Below are 20,000 nucleotides of genomic sequence, written 5' to 3' on the forward strand. Positions count from 1 at the left end.
GGAATGTGATGAAATGAGGTTTATTTTTTAACATAGTCCCCTAGTCTACATACGTCTTGCATTGGTGTTGAAGTGCTTGGATCTCATTGGTGAAAAAGCTTTCATCATGTTAATAAAAAAAGTTATCAACAGCGGATATAACGTCATCATCACGGCGACACAAAGTGTTTTTTTTTTCATGCTGGAGAACAGATAATAGTCAGATGGGGTCAAATCAGTAGAAAAGGGAGAGTGATCAACGAATTCAAAGCCACTGTCAAGCATAGCAGCCATTAAAACCAAGGACTTGTGTGCTGTAGCAGTGTCCTAATGAAACAAGGAACCTTTCGTAACTGCCTCAGCAAGTTGGCATAGTGTTCTCCATTTTCAGTGTGACCCTTTTAAAAATAGTCAATAAACACAATGTCTTTTGCATTACCCAAAATTGGGACCATCAATTTCCCTGCACATAAAACGACCTTGGCTTTCTCTGGAGCATGGAGGGCAATTTCCACCGCGAGGATTGTCTCTTAGTCTTTGACTCAAAGTGATAACCCGAACAAACATCCTTGATTAGGAGATGTTCGATAAAACCGGCTGGATCTGTCTCAAGCAATGTCAGATTTTCCCATGATGTGATCAAATAGCACGCTTTTGATCAGGAGGCAGAAGACGTGGTACCCATCGAGCAGAAACCTTCATCATGCCAAGTTCATTGTTCAGAATATTCACTTTTCTCTTTTGGGATATGCTAATAACGTTACCTGTTTGATTTATAGCTAATCGCTAGTCATCTATCAACATGCGGTGAACACGATCAATATTTTCCTCGGTGGTGGTATTTGCAAGACTTTCAAAATCTTCAAGACTCTTTGTTCTTCTCCAAAATTCAGCTTCCCACTTTTGCACTGTTAATAAAGCTGGGGTATCGTCCCTTAATGTAGCAACCATGTCAGTATGAATATGCTTATTGGCTAAATCGTTTTCTGCAAGTACTTCGTAACGCCACGATACCAAATTTTGCCCATTTTGAAGAGAAATCGCAACTAGTTACTTTTGAAGTCTTTTTTGAACCGTCAGATGTCAATTTACCTGCAAAGAAACAATGCAGATAGTGATAAGAGTTGAAATTAATGCATGCAAAATTTCATAGCTCTAGCATCACTCCTTCATAGTCAGCCTGAAATCTAAGATACAATTTAGTTTGTCGAGCCACACCGAATATAGCCATTCCGATAATTCTCAGGTAACGATAGACAGTAAACATAGCCGTTTGATCTTTTAGAAATAGCAGCTTAAATCACACTTTACAGATGAAACGCATTTTATCATGTTTCTTCGTCTAGGATGCAACCGGGATTAGATAATAAGAACAACACCAATTCGGTTATACCATTACTATCAAAAACATGAAGCATTGAAGCCGTCTGTGTGCCGTTGCTCGGTCTTCTAGTAATCCAGTTAAACTGCCTTTAAATCACACTCAGGCTGCATTGCATGATATACTTCGAGAAAACAGCGAAGGGCTCAGCTGGAGCAATCTTGATCATAGGCATGTTCCTTCAGAGATCACCAGAGGCTGAACATTAACAACACTCTTATCAATACCAATTCAATAAACATCCACAAATTCACTCGTCTTGCTAGAAATAACAGCCTAATTTGCCTCAATGGCACCCTACCATCTGAAATAAAAACACATTGAGTTCGACGTTGTCACAATTCCACCAATCCATTGGTGCTTTTTTATCGATCCCGAGGGATTAAAACGGAAAGGTGGCCTCAGACGGATTGCTTCGCAATTCTTTGTTATCAAGTTCGGACTTGACGAGCGTTACCTTTGGTGAGACGGACAATGGCTTGTGAGTAAAATTTTGGATACAGAGCCTACAGGGAAGTTATCCACATAGACCAATCTTGCTTATTAGTGATAGACTTCCTCTGTTGACCTATTTCATACCACTTCCTGGTTAACTGAGGGATGCATTTAGCGGGGCCTGTTCTGTTCCTAGCATTTAAACCTAAACTTCAATTGGGGATTAACATCCACCAGTATTAAGGAAGGATAGGAAAATATTAGATTTATAAGCCCTAAAAATTCACTCCATAATTGCTCACGGGCATATGGTATAATGGTTACGATTGCAGGCTACTAACCCCAAGATTCCGAGTTCGATTCCAAGCAGTGAACTGAATAATAATAATAATACCCTAGGAATGAAAACCGAGTTTCGAAATTTCTCCAAGACACCTGATGAAGGCTGGAGGGTATATCAGCCGAAACGTTGTGCTAACAAAAACAAGATGAGAACAAATATCCGTCAAATGTAAATGCTGTAAATAATGTAAATAATGAACATCCATCTTTCATTTCATCGAATTTCGAAATCATAGAAAAGGGCATGAGCACAGCCTTTTTCAGGTAACGAAGCCAAAACGCAATGATGCTTGTACGAATGAGACTTATAAGCTCTCTTATATTGTAAGCTCTTCAACTTTCACTAAAATATTGCGTTCTAGGGACCAAATAGTATGAAATACTTGATTCGAGTTCAACTGTAGGATTTTAATAGTTTAAAAACTAAGGACTTATGAATACATACACACGTGTGTATATGTAAGTGTTTTGGCACGATTCTTTAAAAGAGAAGGTGTGTAGTATGAGAGTGTGTGAGTGTGCGTGGATGTGTGTGCATGCTGGTGTATAAAGGATGATGGTAGCCTCTTATAGTCCGAGAATGACGGTTCTGCAATTTCTTGCTGATCAATCTGAATAAATAATTTGTTTATAGCAGCGGTTCCCAACCTATGCATGAAAGTGTGTGTGTATTTCTGTATGTGCACATGTATGTGTGTATGTATGTATGTTCGTATATGTCTTTATGTATAGATACATGTATGCACGTGTGTATTTTCATGTGTATATACGTGCATATGTAATCATATGTATGTATGTATGTAAGTATATACAAGCATATGTATGTAAGCATATGTGTATATACCTGCATATACATGTATATGTATGTATTCTTTTACCTGTTTCAGTCATTTGACTGCGGCTATGCTAGGGCTGCCTTTAGTCGAACAAATCGACTCCAAGATTTAATCTTTGTAAGCCTGGTACTTATTCTATCGGTGTCTTTTGTCGAACTGCTATGTTCGGGGACGTAAACACACCAACATCGGTTGTCAATCGATGGCGGGGGACAAACACAGACACACACACACATAAACATATATATATATATATATATATATATATATATATTACGGAGATGTACTCGCATAGCAAGTAATTTGATCTGAGATCGTGTGCTGAAACGAAAACAATTGCAGCGTGGAAGGTGTTTATAAGCCATTAAGAAACACACAAAAGCCGTTCGATTCACTTCAACATTTAAGTTTAATTTGTCAAAATATTTTCGTCGCTAAAATCCGCGACCTGTTCACTGACAAGTCCGTGCTGCATCTCTGCGGACTTTGTCAGTGAACAGGTCGCGGATTTTAGCGACGAAAATATTTTGACAAATTAAACTTAAATGTTGAAGTGAATCGAACGGCTTTTGTGTGTTTCTTAAATGGCTTATAAACACCTTCCACGCTGCAATTCTATATATATATATATATCACGGGCTTCTTTCAGTTTCCGTCTATCGAATCTACTCACAAGGCTTTGTTCGGCCCAACGCTATAGTAGAAGATACTTGTCCAAGGTGCCACGCAGTGGGACTGAACCCGACATTTTGGGATACATGTATGTATGTATGTATGTATGTATGTATGTATGTATGTATGTATGTATATTTGTCATTATTCAGTTTTATTTCAAGATTTCTTGTCAATAGAGAAAGAGCCGGTTTCAACCTAGGTCCAAGGCTCCTTCATCAATAGGGTGTGTGTGTGTGTGTGTGTGTGTGTGTGTGTGTTGTGTGTGTGTGTGTGTGTGTGTGTGTGTGTGTGTGTGTGTGTGTGTGTGTGTGTTCGTGTGTATAAATGTATGTATGCACACGTGTATGTACATATAAATGTGTGCTTGTGTGAATATATTTACGGGCGTATGTATGTACGGAAGTACGTGTATTATGTGTGTATGTACGTGTGTATGTACGTTTGTATGTATACATGTACATGTGTTATGCATGTATGCATGTATATATATATGTATGTGTCTACATAAGTATATATACACGTACGTGTGTTATGTATGTATGTATGTATATGTGTATGTATGTATCTACATAAATATGTATATATGTACATGTGTGATGCATGTATGCATGCATGTAAGCACGCATGCATATATGGTTGTATGTGTGTGTATATCTGTAAATGTACGTATGCGTATTTCTGTATGTTGTACGTATGTGTATGCGTGCACGTGTCAACTTCAGGACACTCACTATTGGGAAAAAGAGAATACGTGAGTGTATGAATGTGTGCGCATGTATATTAGTGTATGCGTGCGTATATGTGTGCATATATGTATATGCGTGCGTATATGTGTACGTATATGTGTGCATATAAGGCGGCGACCTGGTATAAGGCGGCGAGCTGGCAGAAACGTTAGCACGCCGGGCGAAATGCTTTGCGGTATTTCGTCTGCCGTTACGTTCTCAGTTCAAATTCCGCCGAGGTCGACTTTGCCTTTCATCCTTTCGGGGTCGATAAATAAAGTACCAGTTACGCACTGGGGTCGATGTAATCGGCTTAATCCCCTTGTTTGTCCCTTTTATGTTTAGCCCCTTGTGGGTAGTAAAGAAATATATATGTGTGCACGTATATTTGTGTACCCATGTGCTTATGTGTGTGTGTGTAAAACAAGCTGTTCAATAAGCACACGAATGCGTTTTTTTAATTACGTAACAGAATACGCGTGTGAGTGTGCGTGTATTTGTGCTTTTTCGTATACATGCATAGGTGTGTGTTTGATTATACGTTTGTGCGTATGTCTTTGCGGGTGTATACAACTGAGTTTGTGTGCGTGAGAGTGAACCTGTAGGTGTTTTGTGTGTGTGTGTGTGTGTGTAAAAGAGAAAAATGAAGTAAAAAATTACAATGAGAAAAACGTTAATTGCAGGAAAAATGAATTCCTTGTGTGCATATGTATATATATAGTGTAATATATATACTATATATATATAGAGAGAGAGAGAAAGAGAGAGAGAGATACACATATATTATAACATATATATATATATATATATATATATATATATGCATATACATATATATAGATATATGTATATATATATGTGTGTGTTGATAAATATATATATTTTATATATATGCCATATAGACATATACATACACACACACACACGCACGCACACACACACATACACATATATATAATACATATATATATATATATATATATGCATAAACATAAATACTATACGTACACATATACATATGTACTATATATGTATGTATATATATATATTTTTTTTTTTTTTTTTTTGTTGTGTGAAATGTGTCTGTCTATATAAGCATCTGCTTTTATGTGCGTATGTGTTTTTCGTGTGTACATGTACTCTGTGCGTATGTGATTCTATTCTTGTTGGTTTTCATATTAAAACAAATCACAACAAATTCAGAATGCAAAACTGTTCTACAACAACAAAAAAACAACGCGTTGAATGAATACAAAACATAATCAATTTAAATAAAAAGAATAATTGTACAAAAAATATACACGAAATTATTCAATATTTTAAAAATATGAGAATCCGCCATTATAGTTTGAGATATTTTTTTGCACATTTTCTGTATTTATGTTCGTTAAATTATTTTGTGTTTAGTGTTATATTTTTGTTTTATGGTTTTGTTTATTTTTGCTGTTATTTATTTAGAGAATCTTTATTTATTCATTCAGTTTCTTTTTATCTCCGCCAACATTTAAAATACAATCTAATGTTGATATCTGTGTTATGTATGTGTATATGCATGTGTATGTGTGTATACGCATACGTATATAAATATGTGTGTGCGTGTGCATGTATGTATGAGGTAAATATCAACATTCGTTTGTATTTTTAAAAAGTGCCAGACGTAAACATATTTACAAAGATGGTTTTATATGTGTGTGTATGTATACATGTATTATGTATGTATGCATGTATAGAGATAGATAGATAGATAGATAGATAGATAGATAGATAGATAGATAGATAGATAGATAGATAGATAGATAGATAGATAGATAGATAAATAGATAGATAGATAGATAGATAGATAGATAGATAGATAGATAGATAGATAGATAGATAGATAGATTGATAGATAGATAGATAGATAGATAGATAGATAGATAGATAGATAGATAGATAGATAGATAGATAGATAGATAGATAGATAGATAGATAGATAGATAACTTTCCTTATTGGCCACACAAGGCTGAACACAGAGGGCACAAATGCAAATGTAGGGAAAAATAGGAAACAAATGTAAAATTTCAATCAAAAGGGATCGGAAAAAAAGGCGATCAAAAGGGATCGTCTATCACAGAAAGAAATTTCTTTTTTAAAAAAAGTAAGAAACAAACAAACAAAAAAAAACGAGATTAGGTTCATCCGTGGAAAGAAAAGCCTACGGAAAAGACCACTTCAGGCTTGGAGGAAATAAACATATGAGAGCAAAGTGCTCTCTCTCTCTCTCTCTCTCTTTTTCGATTTACAGGTTCATGCTCAAAGGTTTCGTCACTCGCACGCACCATCTTTGCTACATTCACCCACCTTTTTTTGAAACTTTCACGAGACAAAACCTGCCTCTTCATTCTCACTTTCCATTCCAAGTGGTACTTGAAAAAGTTGATGAGCGATTGGCCAGTGAGGTGCTTGTCTCTAATCCTTTCGCTCGAATCCACCACACACATTTTTTCACCATGGCCACCAGTAAGATGAATTCCCGGTTGAAGGAAGGTAGCGGAGCAATAGGTACGAGAGACTCGGCCGACAGGCAGACTCATCCCACACGTGACAGCAGTCGTTTGGCATAAGCCACAGGTTCGAAATGGTTGGACACTGCACGAGTTCATGCAGAAAGGTTTCGTCGCTCTGACCGCCTCTCGGGCAAATCGGTCCAGTGTGTCTCGAACCGTGCCTGTAGAGCTTATTCCGAATAGGTAATGCTTCTCGATAGCACTGCCAGGCCAGGGATCTTTGGTGATTGTCCACAGGTCCCGGCTCGAAAGTTGTCCTGAACAGGCGGGTCAGGTTTTTTCTCGTCGACGCCCAGATTCTGCCCGAGAACGTCGTCGCACCTCCACTCCACTAATCCTCTATAGAACACCTTTCTTGTAATGAAGTCGCACAAGTTTGGTCCCGGACGGCAGAGTTGCTTGAGAGCAACGCGACACTCGCATTGCCATTCGCCTAACCTCAGGCTCTGTTTGATCCACGACTGCAGTTCGGCTTAGGAGACGAGCTGCGGGAAAGCGCGCCGCACAAACAGTGACCATACCTGTTCACCGTCGTCTATGAAGCGCCGGAGATGTCGCAGTCTCAGCGCATGTCTGCGTATCATCAACCACGGCATGCATATCCCTCCATTTAGCGGGTGTTGACAGCAAATGGATCGCCTAACCATCGGAACGCTTACCTTCCACAAGAAGCGAAAGAGTATGCGTTCCAGGCTGGTGATGGTAGGGTCGGGACAAGGCACGACGGTCAGACGGTACTCGATGACGGATGCGATGTACGCGTTCACACCTCCGCCCGATATTTTAGGGATAGCTTCCTCTCGGCCCATTTCTGAGTGAGTAGCCACCCTAGTCGTTATTTAGCCCCAGTTCTTCTCCATTTGGAGGTCCGGACCGAACCAGACTCTGAGCAATTTAACCGGTCCGTCGGTCCAGCGTCCCACGGCGGAGACGCTGTTGGACGGCATGGGATGCTTCTCCAGGTGCCGAGCCGCAAGCCCACTGACTTTTCCCGGTTTATTTTTGCTCCCGTTACCGCTTCGTATTCTTTTAGTGTTTCGTCGACTAGGTCGATGTGCTTGTGGCTCGACATTATGTCGGTGACGTCATCCGCATATGCAGACACGCTCCTCCCGCATCCCACTTCTCGTTGGATGATCCTCGAACGCATGATGTTAAATGGTCTGGATAGATGACCATTTACGCGAACTACCGTGCGGATGCCACTGTATAAGGCAGTGATCCAACCGCGGAAGATGGGACCGAAACCAGCCGCTCTAAGGACAGCCTCCAAGTGGGATTGGTCTACCCTATCGAAAGTTTTTAATTGATCCAAATTGATCAGCGCCCCACCCATGCCAGATTCCTTAACTACCCTATCTATGATGTAGTGCATCAGATGGAGGTTGTCATGGATACTCCTAACCGGCACGGCGTACGTTTGCGCCTGGTCGACTAGTTTCTCAATGACAAGCGCCAACCTCTCGGTTAACACCTTGGCCAAAATTTTCAAATCTGTGTTAAGCAGAGTGATGGGCTTGAAGTTATCTATGAAGTCCCCCTTGTTTGTATCTTTCTTTAGCAGTGCCACTGCTCCTCGCTTTACAAAGATGGGGATACTCCCGTTTTGCTGCCAGTTGCAGTAGACAGCTGACAAGACGCCTCCAAACAAGTCTGGCTTATGACAATAAAGTTCGTAGGGCAGACTGTCCAAGCCTGGTGACTTGTCTCTCGCGTAGCCTGCCATCGTATCCCGTACGTTCACGGCTGTGATGGGTCTTTCATAACACTCCGCCTCTCTTGCTGAGAGTCGTGGCAGGCAATGCAGGTAGCTACTAAAGTCCACTCTGCGTTCTGACCCACCAGTTGTCCCAAATATTCGGACAACGTGTGGTTGAAAGGCCTCACACAGCCTTTCAGGCTCGAGTAATTCGCGCCCCTGTTCATCTGTAAGTAACCTATGGTGGCTCTGTTGCCTCGTTGTGCCTCCGCCACTCGGGCCTCTCGGGCCTCTCGGGCAGCTCCAACTCCTTCGTTCCTCAGAACACGCTTCCTAGCTCTGACGACACATCCTTGTGTTTGGGTTGAAGTGTTGGCCGAGGGCCAACCTCGTTGCAGGTACGTTGGACGCGATGCCGGTTCTAAGTGCCTCTTCTAATTTCTTAACTAGATCACCCTCTATTCTATTTCGGTCTAATGCTAGGGTCGTGCTGTACCTAACCGATTCTGCTTTAATTGCTTTCTTTAGGGCATACCACCATCTGTTGTTGATGATGGCACTCGTCAAAGCTCTCTTAACTAATGTGCTAATTCGGTCCCTGTAAGCCTAGCGTGCCGTGAACGACGCGTTCAGCTTCCAGTAACAGGGAACCTTCCTATGTGTGTTATCTAAGTCAAGTGTACAAGTTACAAATTTGTGGTCTGTGTAGCTGACTATATGGAATTGTGGACAACTTACACTATCCTTATCTACTGTCCTACAGAATACTCTATCTAAGTACGATCTGGACGACCCGATGCAGTTGCTCCATGTCCACACTAGCACATTTGTGTGGTCCAGTCGGTACCTGTCAGACAGTTGGAAACGTCTGATCAGGACTTTGAGGCATTTGCATCTCCTCCTATTACTATAGATAGATAGATAGATAGATAGATAGATAGGTACATACATACATACATACATACATACATACATACATACATACATACATACATACATACATACATACATACATACATACATACATACATACATATGAACATTTTTCAAGAGGATTCAAACCTATTTGTCTTCTAGCAGTCCTAATATGCAATACATGATGCATGCATAGACTTTTATTTTATTTTATTTTTAATTTCTGTATCAGAGAAACCACTCTACGGCCGTTTTGGTCATACATTATCTTTTCAAATTTGGTTTCACATTTGATAAAGCCAGACATGAGCAAACGGTATCTACGGTAACAAAGAACTCAATTAGCAACATGTCGCTAATTATCAAAACGATAGATTGACTTGCATATATATATATATATACATTTGCAAATCGATGTATATATATATATATAATCGACTAAAATGATACTGAAGAGCAACATATTTTTTTCAGAAAACCGTAAATTTCACATGTAGTTCATAATTTTTGCTCAACAGCTGTGGCCATAAGGTAAACACCACCAAATGTATATTTACATGATTGTGATATATGATTATCTTAAATTAAGTCAAATTAATTTAAGAATAGTGTTTACCAAAATCAACAGGAATGTTAATCAGAAAACCGTTATTGGTTTGAATATATCGAGGTAGTATTTAAACCGGTAAATTTCTTATTAGGATAGCATAACGTTCCTGATTATTGCCTAAATGCTGTTTTAAGCTAATTTGACTTAGATATATATTTGGCTGTGTTTACCTTAATGAAACAACTGTTGAGTTCAACTAAAATATGAACTACACGTGAAATTTATGCATTCCGCTTTTATAGTGAATAAAAAGTTATTTAAAATTAGAATTTAGATAACTAATAGCGTTAGTGACAATATATATAATAAATTCTTGTTTTCATTAGCTGCAAAGTAATCTATTAATTCATTGCAATCTTTATCTCGCTTCTGAAATTGTTTGTGTTTCAAAATTTGTAACGATAAACGGTACTCTGCGCCTTGGATGTAGGCGTCGATTAAAAAGTGCTGAAAAAATGCTTTTTCTGACTTGTAAATGTCCGTGAAACCACCTTTTAGTCAAGACCTTACTTGGAAGTAGGTCTCTTCAAAACTTACCATATTTCAAGCACTGGTTTGTCATTCTTCAGCAGGCTGTTCTCCTTACTCGCCATTAGGAAATAACAAAGAAAATAAGTAACGCGTAGAGTCAAGATTAAATATGAAATCTTTATTTATGATGTATTTCTTCGATATATTATATCTGTTTTCTGGGGGGACTCCGAGGGGCTACTTTATGCCGATTTACCACATCACCGATTTCATCACTTGTAAATACGTTCTACTGCTTGATGTCGGGGCCTCGTCTAAAATACATTTCATATTTTCAAGGAACTCTATTTTCTGTGAACGCAAATGCTTCAGCTTTCAACTCTTTCCAACGTACATCATTTTTATGTTGCTCAGTGTATTGGTTGAGAAAAGTCATAACTTTTTTGTACCTTGTCAAAAGTAAAAATAAAATATGTTTGCAAAAAGACGCTAAAAGTGGAAGTATTGGGTTGTCCGGAAAGTTCGTACCGATTTATAGTAACTTACCTTTCGAATTATTTTAGAACATGGTTGAGTCCATAAAATAGGATTTGACTACACTTCCATTTAGAGCACAGTTTAAGCTAGCTTTTCGTGGAAGAAGGTTTATGTTCATATAACCTGTGTTAATTCTGTAACCCTTTAAAATGGAAGATAAGAAAGTTCATTTTCGGCACTTAATGCTTTTCTTTTTCCGTAAAGGGAAAAATGCCTCATAAGCAATCAAAGAAATATGCACAGTTTACGGTGATGTTTCTTTATCCGAAAGAACTGTACGGAAGTGGTTCGCAAGGTTCCGAGCTGGAGATTGTAGACTTATTGATAAAGAGCGATCAGGCAGACCATCCACAACAGATGATTACAAAATCAAGTCATTAATTGAGTATAACCCACATTACACAACCCGAGAATTGGCAGAAAGCCTCAACCTATCAAAATCCGTCGTTCATGAGCACCTGGTAAATCTTGGGTACACAAATCGCTACGATGTTTGGGTACCATATGAGTTGAGTGAGAAGAACCTTTTGGATCGCATTTCCGTCTGTGATTCGCTTTATAAACTGAATGAAAATTTTGACAGGTGATGAGAAATGGATTATCAACCGAAATGTTCAGAGAAAGCGATCCTGGAGTAAGCGACATGAGCCACACTTAGCCTCCCAAGAGCGGGTCTTCACCCTAAAAAAGACTTGCTTTGTGTCTGTTGGGATTGGAAAGGAATTCTGTACTATGAGCTTCTCCCAAGTAACCAGACAGTTCTGAGAAATACTGCACACAACTGAACGAGTTTAAAGCAGCAATTCAAGAGAAACGTCCAGAATTGTCCAACAGGAAGGGTGTTGCTTTCCAAGATGATAATGCAAGACCGCACGTTTCTTTGGGAACCAGACAAAATTTGCTGCAGCTCGGTTGGGATGTGTTACCCCACCCGCCATATTCACCAGATATTGCTCCTTCGGATTTCCACTTATTCAGGTCTCTGCAGAATAGTCTTAATGGTAAAAATTTCAATTCCTTGGATGACGTAAAAAGATACCTTGATGAATTCTTTGCCATGAAACCACCTCAATTCTGGAAAGAGGGTAGTTTCATGTTAAAGGAAAGAGGGAGACGCAAAATGGTTCATATTTGGCTGATTAAAAATGTAATGACAAGTATTCATTGACCTTTTTCTTTCCTTTAAAAATCGGCACGAACTTTCAGGACAACCCAATATTTTCGCAGAAAAGATTAAATGAAAAGACTAAAGTATTCAAGAATGATAATGAAGTAAATATTGGACAGTAGATATTATAAAGCATCCAGTTTGATAAAACATTTTGAATCGCTGTGGAAGAATTAAACAAGACATTAATATTCATCACAAACAATTAGACTCTTATGTATTCGAGTCTATGTGACTTTGTGTCTGTTCTGATAATGGATTTTAGCGGTTAATTAATGAGGAATGTTATGGTTGTTTATCTTTTATATTAGAAATATATAAATAAACTTACACTTCTCATCCATGAAATTTATTTTCACCTTTTTTCACATTTTTCCCCTTAATTTCACATTTCGTAAAAAATAATTTTTTTTTTTTCAATCTCTCAAAGAGAATCATACAAACACACACATTTAGAAGCAGAATAATATGAATACTAGATTCGTTATTTATTTGTAATAAGTATTAATTAGGTTGTCTCACGTGAAATGTCGTATTTTAAATGGGTTTCTTATGAGTCATCTATAAATGGATTTTTAATGAGTTTTTATGTATATCTTGTATTTACTCTTAACACTTTTTCTTTCTAGAGAATACTGTTATTCAATATTGCTACCTACAGCTCTTATGACAATGTTGACAACTGAACAATACCGAGTGATTTTCTTGTACGAATACAAGTTGTGTCACTCTGCCACCGAAGCTCTACGAAACATCGAGTGAGCTTTTGGTAACGATTCTGTTGACATTAGAACTGTTCAGAGATGATTCCAAAAATTTATTTCAGGAAATGAAAGCCTTAAAAATGAACCAAGAGGGAGACCAAAATCAATGTCAACAAAGGTGATTATTCCTTATTCATTTTTGTAACAAGGAAACATTGTAACAGCAACATCCTATTGTCAGGAAATTGATTGTATGCAGGAAAAATTAAAAAAGAAGCATACCAGATTAGTGAATAGAGATGGTCCAGTTTTGCTCGATGATAATGCACGGCCTCACGCTTCTCAAGCTACGGTCCGCAAGTTGCAAAGCCTGAATTAGGAAATTTTGGTACATCCTCCTTATTCTCCTGATATCTCTCCTACTGATAATCAAATATTTAAACACTTCGAGCTTGCTATACACAATGAAACAGTCTTAAATAAAGAAGAGGTATTTGAAGCATTCGAACAGTTTATCAGTGTAACAGATGACAAATTCTTTGAAGATGGAATATATTATTAGAGGAACGTTGGATGAAGGTCATAAATGAACAAGGATCATACTTTGGTTAATTAATATTCTAAAACTTAAGCAATTTTAATATTTCCTTTTTTAAATGCAACAGTTCATGTGAGACAACCCAATATATATATATATGTATACATATTATTAAATTCATTTACCCTTTATTTAAAAATAAAAAACTTTCAATTTTCGATCAGTCTTCTTTTACATCAGAAAAACGTCTTTCACGTCGTGCCCTACAGAATAACTTGTCCATTTTGCAAAGGATATGGGGTTCACATTTGATTCCAGTTCATGTGTAACATCCGAACATATTCAATCAGAATAATGTCATAATAATATTATGAATAACAATGGCAGTAGTACAAATATAATTTGTACTACATTCAGAGTACAAAAACGCGCGAGGAAACTCGCCGCGAACAGAAAAGGTCTTTGAATGCCGAACGATATGTCTTCGTAGCAGCATAAACAATGAAATTTATGCAGTAGTTCAACTTTACCAGAAAGTTGCCGAACCTAGAGAGTACTTCCGTCGGAAGTATATCACGGCAGAACTGTCGCAAATCTTAAAGCAAAATATTGGAGACCATAAAACAATGAACGCACCTAGAAACAAAGACCTTCTTTTGGCCTTATATAAGTCTCTTCTTGCCAGCCCATCATCTACACTGTTGTTCCGGTGTATTGTTTTGAGTTGTCGCCAGCTAACGCATATTACTCTAGCATAAAAATATATCGATAAACTAAACTCGAGTAGACAGAATGCCAGCCAGACGTAATCGTATGCTGTAGAGTCCACAAACACCGGATGTTCCTCAAGGTTTTCTTTGATCGCTTGTAGCTTCACTTCGAGAAGCCAAGAGGCTGTACATAGCGGTATATTCACAAGCCAAGACAGACTTATGCCCACTATAATACTGCGGTTGGTCACGTGTGCCTCGTAACAAAATGGCCATAACACTGAAAAATATCTTTCAGCTGTTATCAAAAGCAGATTGGACAAAGATATAGAAATTCCAGTACGGAAAAATATTAGATAAATGACTTCTAAAACCTGCCCCGGAATCACTCGCTTTAACTGTAAGAGGATTATTTCGTAAACTATCAAAAATGTTCCGAAAATCATATCACTGCAAGCACTGTTGGCCACCAGGGTGTTAGTTCGTGTGTGCAACTGTTTACATTTAAATGTGGCGATTATTAACAACAAATTTCCACCAAAAACGGGTATTAACAACACGTAGTAAATAACTATAAGTATTATTCGAAGAGCTTCGTTTTCAGAATTAAATAACAAAGGCATAGTTTTGTTGGAGTATGAATTGAACGTGACCAAATGCTTTATTGAGAGTGTAGACGGCTGAGTTGATAAGACACTGAGATTTAGCTGGTTTGTATCTTGCAGCCACCACTGTGTTGAATCCATGACCATATCCCCTACTTCGCAATCACTAACAGATGAAAACCCCACTGCAGCGAAAATCTGCAGCAGCTGTAATGTAAACGTTGACATGTGTTTTGTATCACCGTTTTAAGTCGCAGTCCTCTTGTTGAACTCGATAAAGTAACAGGAAGCAACTCCACTTATCTCTTCCGTTGAATCAAAAACCGAAAATTTCGTTTTTGGTGACGTTCTAAAACACTGTACTCGATTACTGCACCCGTATAAAAATTATAAAGAAGGGCATGTGAACAAAAGAATAGTTTCTTATTTATGCAGATATTTTTTCAACTTTATAGTGGAGAAATATGATGCTTTATAACATTCAACGAAACAGCATTATCTTTGTAGAGGAAGGGAATTTGTGTCACCCGAGTAACGAAACCGGCTAACAGTCTCGGCTCTCCAAAAAGTAACTTTGTGATTTCCAGGAACACACTTTCTCTTTTTTCTGTGTATATATTTGTATAGTTAAGGGGGTTTAAGAATTTATGGTATTCGTGCACCTTACTTATGAGAGGCAAGGACATTATTTTCTAGACGGAATCGAAACATGCCTTACAGATTCAGCTCCCTGAGTCAAAGGACTGCTTTTTGCTCTGCTTTGAAGAGTTCTCCATCACGTTATTTTGAGCATAAAAACGATGCTGTAGAACCCAGAAATTAAAAGCAGAAATAGTTGTGTGTGTGTGTGTGTGTGTGTGTGTGTGTGTGTGTGTGTGTGTGTGTGTGTGTAGTGTGTGTGTGTGTGTACTAAGATATGACCAAAAATAGAAAAACGTTTCGGACGTGGTCCTGCAATGAAATTGAATTATAGTTACTCTATGATAGTGGGATATCGAAGAAGCATCTGATGTGGTCAGCGATTCGTGTCGTTTTACTGCTTCGAGTATGTGTGTACATGTATAAACGGGTGTATAAGTGTATTTGTGAATTTGGCGTCTATGTATGTGTCAGTATATACGTGTATGCATACGAATACGTTTGTTTATTTGAAAGCGTGTAGTGGCATGCAGTTTCAAACAGTTAAATAATACAAGTTGCGGATGACTGAACCGCTATAATAACACAATGGATATAACACAATGGACAAGAAGCCAAGAGGTTAGCACTGCGTATTTTGACACCAACAGATCGTTGTATCCGTAGACAAATCTTAAAAATTCTGAACGGCACAGTTCACTTTGATATTGGCTGCACGCTTTGAGGAGAGGTAGCATTAAAATACATGGGCGGCTTTTTTAAGTAAAACTACAGAACTGAGATCAAATCATTCTGCTGACTCACATGACTTTCCGCTGGTCAATTATTCTCCGCTTTGATCATTACACGAAACCAATCTCTTGGTGCACATTCTATCGACAAAATGCTGACATAAGCTGGACACATATTGTCGTTATATTCCTGTTGTTGTTACTGTTATTGTTGTCGCTGCTGTTATTATTTTAACCAGTGTAATTTCTCCTTCCTTCGGTATTATTGTTGTTGTTGCAATTGTTGTTCTTGCTGTAGTTGCACATAACCATAGTAATTTCTTCCCCTTTGTCCGATATTCCTATTAATGTTGTTGTTGTCGTTGTTGTTTGTGATGGTATGCTCTTCTATCATTATCACTGCTGCTAATGTTTCTGTTATAATTTGCATAACACCACCAGCTGTTGCAACACTACTCCATTGTTAATATTACCGCTTTTACTGCTGCTGCTGCTACTGCTCCTGCTACTACTGTTGCTGTTGCTCTGGTTATAGTTTCTATAATGAACAAGGCCACAGTTAACATTACTGTTGTTATACTTCCTGCTGCTACTGCTGTTGTTGTTGTTGTTGTTGTTGCACTTGACTGCAGAAGATGCTTTTGTTGTTGTTGTTGTGGTGGTGGTGGTGGTGATTACTGCTGCTGCTGTTGTTGTTGTTATCGATGTTGCTCTTTGATTATAATTTCTATAATGAACGAGGCCACAATTAACGTTTCTGTTATACTATCCCCGATAACTGATTTCGCTGCAGATGTTGCTGTTTCCGTTACTGTTATGTTTATTAATACGTTTATGGAGGCGGGTGACTCAGTGGTTTTGGATGTTTCACTTATGATCGTGGAGTTGTAGTTTCGATTCCTAGACCAGGGAATGCGTTACGTTCTCGAACAAAAACACATCATTTCACGTTGCTTCAGTCCAAAGTGATGCTGCAATGGCCCAGCATCCCATCCAGGAGCGAATATATATATACTGCAGAAACCAGGAAACAGGCCTTATGAGTCTATACGACTCGGGAAGAAGTAAATTTTGTTGATTTTTTTTCTTTTGTCCCTTTTTATTTTGGTTACATTTCACTTATTCTTACAGTAATCTATCCGTTGTTGACAGGTGATGCTGGATCACTTAGGAACCCAAAATATATTATTCAGGTGGCGAGATATCGCTGAAGTCACCGATGAAGTTTAATGATTCTAAGGTGACGGGATCAAATTCTGTTGCAGCAAGAATAAATGAAGTGTGAGCGGGGTGGGGTGGGGTGTGGTGTGGTAATGAAGATAAATGATAGGTAAAACTTACTAAAGAAGATTATTGATTATTATTATGTTAATGCGCGCAAGCATGTGTGTGTGTGTGTGTAATATTGTTTGATTTTTCTGCCTGAATTTCTAATAGAAGACATCTTAGATTTTTTGAAGACATGTGCAAATTAGTAAATGAAACACGTGTAATGATTGATAAATAATGCCAAACAATTTTCCAATCTCTCGTTTTGATATGTGTGTGTAAGAATTTTTTGCGTAATAAGATAAAAAAAAACCAAGGCTGTGTAGATATTAGAGCGTTTATATATATATATATATATATATATATATATATATAATATATATATATATATATATTATATATATATATATATATATGTATATATATATAGATAGATAGATAGATAGATAGATAGATAGATAGATAGATAGATAGATAGATAGATAGATAGATATCGTTCTTTAATTGGTTTTTATCCGCTTCGATTTCTGGCCATACTGAAGCATTGAGAAAGATGAAAAAATAAACATAATGAAAGTATGAAGTAAATTAATAACTATTGGTTAAATTAATAATGTTTGGTGAAACAAACGAAACAATTCTTCATGGGATGCGTATAACAAAAAATTTGTGTAGTTTTTTTTAGCACCCCCACCAACTTCATTATATTAAGTCGATATCTTTCTAATTCTTCCGATGAATTTGTTAAATATTTAATGATTTAATAGTCATGTCTTTTTTATTATTATATTTTTTTTATTTCGTCGTCCTTTTATTTCGTTTCAGTTTACAGTTCCCATTTTTATATTTTGTATATTTTTCCCGCTGACGTTAGGCGAAATAGCAAATATTTCTAAATTTTTTAGACATTTTCTTTTTTTATTTTTCGTGTTTTTTCTTCTTCTTCTTCCTGTTGTAACACATAAATAAATAGAGAAATAATTAGATAAATAGACATATATAAATAGAAGCGACAAATCAATAGAAAGGTAAATAAATGAAGTAGCAAATTAATTAATGTGTTTGTTATTAGTTATTTATTTAAGTAAGTAGCTAATTAAAGATTTCTTATATTAACACAAAGCCAGGAATCTTGAGCGCGCGTGAGTGGTGGGGAAGCGATGTATTCGATTTAATTAATGCCAGTTCTTCATGGGAGTTTATTTTATCGACCCTTGGAAGGGGGAATGGTGAAGTCAATACTAGCAGGGGGGAGGTGAGGTCGTTTCAGTATGCAGGAGGCAGAGACTAGTTATGCTGATATAGAATTCTGTCCAGCCTACCTTCCCTTCTGTGGGCCCAGTTTTTCAGAAAGCAGGGATGCAAAAAAAGATTAGAGATAAAGACAGACCAAGCGGGATTTGAACACTGAACAGAAAAGAGATATAATAAATACTCAGAGGTAATTTTGTCTGCAACTCTATTAATTATACAGGATGTATATAAATTACCTTTACAATTTCAGAAACAATTCAGAATAAATGAATTTTCAAAAACAATTTCAGAAAAAAAAATGAAAACTCAGCAGAGTTTATTGGCAAAAATGGAAAATAAGGAAAGCTCAGCAGAGTTTATTGGCAAAAATGGAAAATAAGGAAAGCTCAGCAGAGTTTATTGACAAATAAGGCTTTGCAAGAAACATAAGAACTCTTCTACGTAGGCTCACTTGGTTGTACGCAACACGTCCAGATGATACGATATAACTCGTGAAAGTTGTAAAGATAATTTATGAACAGTGTATTATTGTTCTGTAATGACTTTTTAGACAGGCATAAAGTCAAAAATTTAGTGGGGATGATTAATCAAAGAGTTTGACAGACATTCACATTATCGACACTGACTACATGAAAGGCAGAGTTATTCGTGGTATGATTGAACTCAGAATTTAAATAGACAAAATAAAATACCACAAGTTATTTTGTCTGCAGATCTACAGATTTACTGGTCCATTGATGTTAAAACAACCAAAAACTACCATCGAATTATATTATGTGGTTAAGAAGCTGGCTTTACAACCAAGTGGTTTCTGGTTCTGTTCTACGACGCAACACCTTGGGGGACGTGACTTCTGCAACAGCACAGGACCGACCAAAAACTTGTGAGTGGATTTGGTTGACGGAAACTGTGTGGAAGCCAGTTATGTGTATGTTCGTGTGTGTATTTGTGTGTGTGTGTATGTGTGTGTTTTGTGTGTGTATGCGTTATATGAGTGCGTATCTTTATGTTTGTTTTTGTCTCGCACCATAGCTTGACAAAGACAAACGCTGTGGATTCGTTTACGACCCTTATTTTAACTTAGCCGTTCAGCCAAAGAGTCCGATAGACTAAATACTAGACTTTAAAGAATAAGTACTAGAGTAGGAGTAGGAGAAAGAGTAGTGTAAGTGAAGGAAGAGGAGAGAAATAGTAATTCAGTGAAGGAAAAGTAGTGAGAGAGAGAGTGAA

General features: G+C 37.6%; 2 protein-coding genes across 2 annotated transcripts in view; one reads left to right on the plus strand and one right to left on the minus strand.

The window, feature by feature from the left end:
- LOC118763779 overlaps positions 1 to 20,000 on the plus strand; it is a 115,555-nt gene that overhangs the window by 39,192 nt on the left and 56,363 nt on the right. The window lies entirely within an intron of this gene.
- On the minus strand, positions 13,953 to 17,348 carry LOC118763941 (trace amine-associated receptor 9-like). The gene has a single exon (XM_036503956.1). The coding sequence runs from the start codon at positions 15,103 to 15,105 to the stop codon at positions 14,089 to 14,091; it is 1,017 nt and encodes a 338-aa protein (XP_036359849.1). The 5' UTR covers positions 15,106 to 17,348; the 3' UTR covers positions 13,953 to 14,088.

The sequence above is a fragment of the Octopus sinensis genome, linkage group LG6 (genome assembly GCF_006345805.1).
Source record: "Octopus sinensis linkage group LG6, ASM634580v1, whole genome shotgun sequence".
Taxonomy (NCBI): domain Eukaryota; kingdom Metazoa; phylum Mollusca; class Cephalopoda; order Octopoda; family Octopodidae; genus Octopus; species Octopus sinensis.

What these genes read in the sequence shown, in the direction of transcription:
- LOC118763941 (XM_036503956.1), bottom strand. Translation starts at nt 15,105, where the DNA reads ATGTCAACGTTTACATTACAGCTGCTGCAGATTTTCGCTGCAGTGGGG.